The 7,655-nt window shown below is 51.0% G+C and overlaps 1 protein-coding gene across 7 annotated transcripts in view; it reads right to left on the bottom strand.

The window, feature by feature from the left end:
- Positions 1–7,655, bottom strand: part of NFASC (neurofascin) — a 48,299-nt gene that overhangs the window by 36,912 nt on the left and 3,732 nt on the right. For 4 of the 7 annotated variants that reach the window (XM_010073500.1, XM_010073503.1, XM_010073504.1 and 1 more), the window contains exons 7-9: positions 1,353–1,464; positions 553–737; positions 1–111 (exon numbers count right to left, since the gene is read on the bottom strand). The exon at positions 1–111 is cut by the window's left edge and continues 12 nt beyond it. In XM_010073500.1, the coding sequence (XP_010071802.1) occupies positions 1–111; positions 553–737; positions 1,353–1,464 (408 nt within the window). Of the gene's footprint in view, positions 112–552; positions 738–1,352; positions 1,465–5,479; positions 5,531–7,655 lie in introns of all 7 variants that reach the window. The other 3 variants (XM_010073499.1, XM_010073501.1, XM_010073502.1) reach the window with 1 other exon arrangement.

Here is a 7,655-nt window from a genome sequence, read left to right as displayed (position 1 = left end):
CCAGCCACTGGATCGAAGGCTTGGGGTTCCCGTTGGCTCGACACACCAGCCTGCCATCCTCACCGGGGGCCAGGATGAGGTTTTGGGGTTCGTCCAACCAGTATGGAGCAGCTTGAAAATACACCAAGGCACCAGTTATAAACACTACCTCATCCCAAATCCCCTCCCTGCAGAGCGCTGAACTGAGACATGAGAACACCATCCTCTCTAGTGGGATTTCTGGGGTGCGGTGAGAGTGGGGAGTCCTTTTCCCCCCACTTTGGCCACAATCCTCCTGTTTTGCCCAAAAACGCAACCATTTATCTCGGTGACGCTCTGCTGAGTTACAGCAGATGAGATCACATCTCATCGCTCTGCTGAGTTACAGCAGATGAGATCATACCTCACGCTGCTTTTAGGTCAGGTTGGACAAGAAGCAGGTTATGGCTGGATACAGCATGGAGACAGCCCCTGCGGAGAGCCCCGGCTCCCCCGAGAGCATCCCCTCCCATGCACGTCCCCTCGGCTCCTAGTTGTGAAGGTAAAAGAGACGGGAAGGTAAAGGTGACGTACCCTTCACTCTCACCGAGATCGTGTGGCGGATGCTGCCCATCTTGTTCGACGCCAAGCAGAAATACTCCCCAGAGTCTTCCTCGGAGACGTTGGAGATACGAAGGGCTTTGTTAAAGTTTTCCAGCTTGGTTTTGCCTGCTGGGAGCTCTCCTCCTTTCTTGTACCACATAATGTCTGGCGCTGGTCTAAGGAGAGGGGAGGAGATAAATGCTTTTGCAAGATAAGAAAATTACTCCTAAGAAAACAGTTGATAATCCTGCACTCGGAACCACTCACACCCAGGGGGAAGGACCGATCCTACTGCTGGGAAACCCTCCTTTGGACCACAGCCCCTAAACCAGGACCCTGAGCATCCCCAGGTGAGCAGGAGTGGGCAGAGCGCTGGTCTGGCAGCAGCAGGCAGTGCAGCCCAGGAGTGCTGCCAAAGTCTGACCCCGAGCCCAGGATGCTTCTGCAGGCACATGGACCAGCAGCATCCTCACCCACAGTTTATGCAGGGTGGTGAGGAGCACACAGGAGATTTGCAAATCACTATAAGGACAAACCAGCAGGGAATCATCCTCGGGCAGCAAGTATCTGCAGACACTTCTCTGCACACTGCTGCAAAACTCAGCTCTCCTGCTTGCTCCATATGCGTCACGTAGGTTACAAGAGTTATTATTAATAGGAGTTAAAAGGAAGGGAATGAGCCCTTTTCCTAGCCAGAGGGATTTCCCTGGTGATTCAGCATCTTGGTCCCAGGCCATCCCGCTGGGGACCACACAGACCCCCCTCTCCCACCCCTGGGACGCAGTACGTACACTCCCGAAGCGATGCACTCCAGCAAGAGGTCCACCCCTCTGAGCACCATCTGACTGCTCGAGGTCCCGTAGGGATACATGAAGCTGGGAGTTGTTTCCGTAATCCCTCGGGCTGAAATCAGCAGGAGAGAAAACAAGAAAAGAAACAAAACACAGGGCTTTTAAACTCTCTTTTGCTCCAGCAATAGGGGGGCACATACGGAGCCAGAAACAAATGGTGCTTTCAGGGGGATGCTGTTGGGTTCCCAGCCAAGCCTGGGATACTGAACTCACCCTGAAACGTACCTGGAAAGGGCTCAAGGTAATTTTTAAAGTGAAAAAAAAAAAAAAAAAAAGGGTAGAGGGAGGATGCTCAGGAGGCAAGGAGGTAAAGGAGCAGCAGAGGATGGGCAGAGCGAGCTGAGCCTCGGCGAAAATGTCCCACACCATCGGCTCCTGCCGGGGCAGCACCCTTCCTGCCCATCCCTGCCTCTAGCACAAAGACATGGGCTGAAGTCAGATGAGACTTGGAAATACTGATGGACAGAATGTGTAATGAAGGACAAAAGGAACAAATGGGGACAGGAAGGGTTTGCTCAGACAACCGAGCCACTTTGGCACAGAGATCTCCAAAAATACAGAGGATCCTGGCGCTGTCTGAGGTTCAAACAGCACCAAGCAGGTTTCCCACCCTTTCTGGGAGCTGCAGGGCCAGGAAGGACAGCGTCCTTTGGAAAGGAACAACTTAGCGACCAAAATGACAGATTTTGGGACCAGACAGGAAAGTTTAACAGGAAAAAAACAGGGGAAGACATGAGACAACTCTCTACAGATACACACACCAAAGGTCTCTTTGTAGGGGAAAAGAATGGAATAAATTCCATTAATAAGTGGAATTATTAAATAGATCTAGATCAGTGAGGACAAAACAGGATGAGATGGGCTTGAAAGCAGCAGTAGCAGAGACGGAGGTTATGAGATTAGGAAAGGGAACAGGACGGCCAGGGCTGGCACAGGGTCACTACAAATACTGCCACGATCTGTGGGGGGATGACTATTTGGGAATCCTCCACCTGAGCTCTGGTGGGGAAAAGGGCTGGGAAGGAGGAGGGCAGAGAGGGCAGGGGATGTCCGTGGAGTCCCCATCAGCCTGCCTTGGGGAAAGCCTGGGACCAGGCTCAAAAGGGGAAAAAAAACCAACCCCAAGAGTTAAACCATGACTTTGAAACTGCTCCACATGTGCCAGGGCGCAGCCATACACGCATCCCACCGCTCCCACGCACCCACCGGTTACCGGTCCGCATGTGCTCGTCAGCAGGTTAGTCAATTACTTGATTAATGGATTACCAGGGCAGGCAAATCTTGACTTATCGTGAAGGGCCAGCTCTCTGGGCAGGCACATGCGGCTATTTGCTTGCCTGCTTCTGGAGAGGATCTTTTTCCTTGGCTCAAACCAGCCAGCCCGTGCAGGGCTCTGCAAGGATGCAGAGACGGTGGCAGCATTTATCAACAGCTCCCCTACCTCCAGCCAGACTCATGAACTTCTCTCTTCTCACGTGATTAGGAGAGTGGGATATTACAAGTCAATATTGGCTTTTATTAGCCAACAATCTGCAGCCTGGTTGAACAGACTGGACGCTTCCCTCCCTCAATGAACCCATTGCTCAGAAGCCCGGGGCAGAACTAGAAGAGCTAAGCAGCAGTGCAAGCCAAATTTTACGAGCCATATATTAATGATGAAAATTAAAAATAAGGGAGATCAATTAGTACCCTAGCCACTTGTTTAATAACCCTAACAACACCACTGCGTAGCTGATAAGCTTTCTGCCTTAGTACAGCACTACTAATAAATATTTTGCTATTTATAATAGGGAGCAGCCAGAAATTCTCTCTGGCAGAGGTACTGCTCCAGCTGGAAGCTGTCAGACAAATAGCAACGTCTCACTCATCTGTTCGGATGGAACAGAACAGGAAAAATAAAACCCATGGCTATTTCTGCTCAAAAATAGACTCTGCTTCCAATCTACTGCTGCTGTTGTCCCCACCTCTATGAAATGGGATCGTTCAGCTGTGAACAGGATATCCCAGAAACAGCCACTTCTCCCCCCGGAGCAGCCAAGTGCCCCCCCTCCCCACTGTCCTGACCTGACAGCATTTAAAAATTGTCCATCAACTTGCATTTCTGCTTAGAGGTGGTAACAGGAATATGCACATCCCGACATATCCCATCTGTTCGCCTCCTGCACAGCTAGCCAGCCTTCCAACATCCCACAGGTTTGCCAAAGTAAAAAAAAAAAAAAAAAAAAAGAAAAGAAAAAAGAACAAAACAGACTTTCATTTCCATTTTCAAAAAAGGTGAGAAACTTCTGCTAATGAAATATTCAATTAATCCTTTTAAATCATTTTTCCTTCATCATTACAGACAGCTTGTCTGGGCAATTAAGCTTTGCAGCAAGGAAATCATTGCACCTACTACGAGCCATGGGGAGAAGAGCTTGGCTCCATCCCCCACGATGAGCTGGCCCTCGGGTGCGGTTTGAGACAAGTGTCCCACAATCCGCCCGTGCCCCACATCCCTGCGATGAGCTCAGGCACATCCAGCACAGCCTGGGAGGGAAGGGGACCCTCACCCCCAGCCCGTCCCCATGAAGCCTGTCCCATCACCTCCCTGCCAGCTGTGCCTGTACCATGGGGACCAGCACCCCAAGGGACAGCGTCCGAGAGCCCCAAGTCTTCCCAAGACCTAGATACTTGGGGACAATGATGTCCCTCTTCCCCATCCCAAAGGCTTTGCTGCGGCTGGTCCCAGTGGCCAGCATGGCCAGACAGGTCATCCCAGGGAGAAACACAGGGCTAGCGAGAAGAAAAAGGGCTGAAGGGAAGAGTTCTTTTACCAGTTCCTTAACTATTAAAGAAATAGCTGGGTTGGAGCTCAGGCAGAGGCTTGAGCAGATGATCCACTGCACCCATAAAACATTCCAGGGATGTAAAGTGCAAATAGTCCATAGAGTGCTTCTCCTGTGCGCCTATGAATAAAAATCTGGAGAAATCTGAGGCTCATTGAGGCATGATGCCGTTTATGCAGTTCCCATTGAAGCTAATTTTGCTGGCAACCCCCTCTCACAGTCATTTCTATGGTTTTTTTCAGACTACGCCCAGCCCATTTGCTGCCACCAGCACCTCCGCCAAGGCTGGTTTTTTTGCTGAGCCTTCCCCAGCTCTCCAGCATCCTCAGAAACCCCGGTCCCCGTGAGCAGCAAGAGGGGCAGAAAGCAAATCCTGCCCATGACAACGCCCAGTCTCGGGGCAATCGGGCTCCGTGGTGGGCTTTGGCGAGGGGTTCACAGCCCTGGCAGTGCCGGTGCTCTGAGCATCACCCACAAACAGCCCCGTCCCCCCGCTCCCTTCCAAACCCTGCTGCTGCCCAGCTCTGCCCCCGTTATCCTGTCACATCCCTGACACTTCCCATCTATTCTCCAGGCAGCGCCCCGGGGAGCCACGCGGTTTTGTGTCTGAAGTATAATTGATGAGTTTGGGATGGGCTTCTCCCAGCAAACGCAGGCTCCGGAGGTAATCTCCCTGCCCAGACAAAGGGCAAAAGCCTCGCGAAAGCATCCAACACGTGTACAACCTCGGCACAAAGAAATAAAAACCCTGGCTTTTGAGAAAACTAAATACTCTTTTTTTTCTTTTTTTTTTTTTCTTTTTTTTTTTTTTTCCCCTCCCACTCGCTGCCTGTGTTTCGCCGCAGCTACAATAGATGCTCTTTCTGAAGACACAGAGAAGAGGGACGCTGGGTCTTATCTTTAAATCATGAGCCTTCGCTGAGGACAAGCCACCTCCTCGGCGAGGAGACCAGATCCCATTAATCCAAATGCCTCTCAAACTGGGCTCTGCATACCCACTCCATTCACTCAAAATGAATAATTTTAAGATGTGAAAACTTTGAGGGATTTTACAGTCACTGGGCTCGTTCCATCCCACCCATGTTTGCAAAGTCGAGGTGACAACGCACGAAGGGGACACGGGCACAGACGACGGGCGGGCGATGCTGCGGCCGCTGCCCGGTTAGCGCGGGGGGGGGGCCGGGGGGGTTAGGCGGGAAGGGGTTAAACGGTGAAGGTCTCCAGAAGCCAGCGTTGACTCACCCCTGTACATGTCAGTGTGATTTCGTAAAGACGTTTCATTATGGGGTTTCTCTGCAATAAACAAAAGACCATGAGCGGACAGCGGGCGGGGGGACAGGCGGTGCAGGGGGACAGAAAACAAAATAATTTCTTTAAAACACAAAGCGATGAGGACAGGCAACAGCAGGGATACAAAAGCACTCTGAGCACAGCTGCCTTCCGGGACAAACAACATAACACAGCGATAAAGGAGAGGAGGAGAGGGCTGTTGGGGCTGTTTTCCTCCTACGAGATGGGAAGACAAATAAATGGATGAAAATTGTATCATAAACATTTCTTTGAAGTGTTTTTCTTTTTGGTACAAAGACATTTGTATGTTTGAAAAAAAAAAAAAATCAGTTCAATTTGGAGAAGAAAATGGTTTTTATCTGAGTTTCTTGACTGTGAGAGAAATGTATTCCTGACATTTTGTTCCCAACATAAAGCATCGGCTGGACACAGCCAGGCAGCAGGAGATGCAAAGATGTGGCGAAGATGAAAAAAATTAAAAAAAAAAAGAAATTTAAGCTCTAAAAAAATAATCTGCTGTAAAAATCCCTTTTAATCACAAGGTAATTAAAGTAGATGGTATTTGCATGTCACACAAGCTCTTCCCTCCCCAGCAGATGGCCAGGAGCTGCCTGAACCTGGACACACCAGAGAAACCCTCTGCAGGGCAGGCATGGGTGCAACGCATCCCCAAACCTTTGCGTTTTGCAATTCTTGCATCCAAGGGCATGGCAAACCCACGCAACGATTTTTCAGCAGCTGGTGAACTTTTTTTTTTTAAAGACAGCCAATGCTCATGGCTTAAGGCTGAGGGGGTTGCACAGCTTGAGACAAACACAAGCTCATCTCCTTTGAACGCTGCGTGTATGAAGAATTTTTTGTATCAGATGAGAAATTAGAGCCTCGGTTCTTTAAATTATAAGGGCCTCTGGGGGGGTATTTGCATCTGATAACACAGCAGACGTTTCTAAAGGAAAAATTAAAAGAGAGGGGCCAGTACGATTGGAATCCAGTTCTGCACAGCCTGGGAGCAGAACGCTGCGGTGGCATCGGGGTGGAGCAGGAGGGGGAGCTCCTATCTGTCTGCACAGACATCTGCCAGGATTTCTGCCACTTCTTTTCTGGAGCTTGACAAATACATCAGGCAGGAGCCTTTGGTGGCCCCGATGAGCACAGATGGTTGTTTGCCAGCATTTCTCCAGCTCACACTAATTATAGGACTCAGTCCTTCCCTAACAGGTAAATGTTGGGATTGTTTGTCCAGCTCTGAAAATAGACAAACAATGCTCAGAATGAACTACCTACACGCACTCCTCACCAGCAGCAAAGACCCCGTTCATAGGATTTATATTTCTGATTCTCCACCCATGCTTTGCACAGAGGAGAAGCTGTTTACAATAAAAGTGAAAACACTCCGGGCCCCGTCTGCTTCTCACATCACTTCCAGGTTCCTTTAACGGCGTTATTTCTAATTTCAGCTGCTGCGAGGTCAAATCAAACTCCTAACGCTGGGATTCAGGAGCACCTCGTGTCTGCTTTGCACAAGACCCTGCTCCCCAGAACAGATGCAAGGCACACACTGCCCCTTCCTCCCAGCTGGACCTTACTGGGAACGGGAGATGGCTCCTGTCTGATGGCTGGGGCCCATCGATGCTGGGCGTGTGTCGATTGCTGGCTTTGCTGATGCTCTGCACACACACCCCCCCAAAAGAGAGCCCGTGCTCTGCAGCACCTGCATCACCCTCCAGAGCTCCGTGCCCTGCAGCACTCTGCTCGGTTCCCCTCTGCCAGCGTTCCCACCAGCCAGTGGCAGCATCAGGAACCCCCCCTTCCTTCCAGCAGCCCCATTTCTGGAGAAGAGAGCGCTGGCGGCTGGACCTGCCCATGGAAAGGCTCTTCCCGTGCCTGCAGAGAGCCCTGCACGTGCTCCTCCTGTCCCCCGAGATGATGCTCATCACCGTGGTGAAACCGAGAGCGCTGACCATCCTCAGCACGTCCCACAGGTCCACGCTCAGACCCCAGAGGCTCGAGCCCTCCTGTCAGCACGTCCCAGAGCAAAGGAGCTGAACAGCAGCTCCTGGGCAGCAGGTAAACCCTGAGCTGAGCACGGTTCACACGCTCAGTTCCCCCAGTGCAGCACCAGCACTGG

Source organism: Pterocles gutturalis, unplaced genomic scaffold (assembly GCF_000699245.1).
Source record: "Pterocles gutturalis isolate BGI_N339 unplaced genomic scaffold, ASM69924v1 scaffold18632, whole genome shotgun sequence".
Taxonomy (NCBI): Eukaryota; Metazoa; Chordata; class Aves; order Pterocliformes; family Pteroclidae; genus Pterocles; species Pterocles gutturalis.
This window is presented reverse-complemented; position numbering and strand designations above follow the sequence as displayed.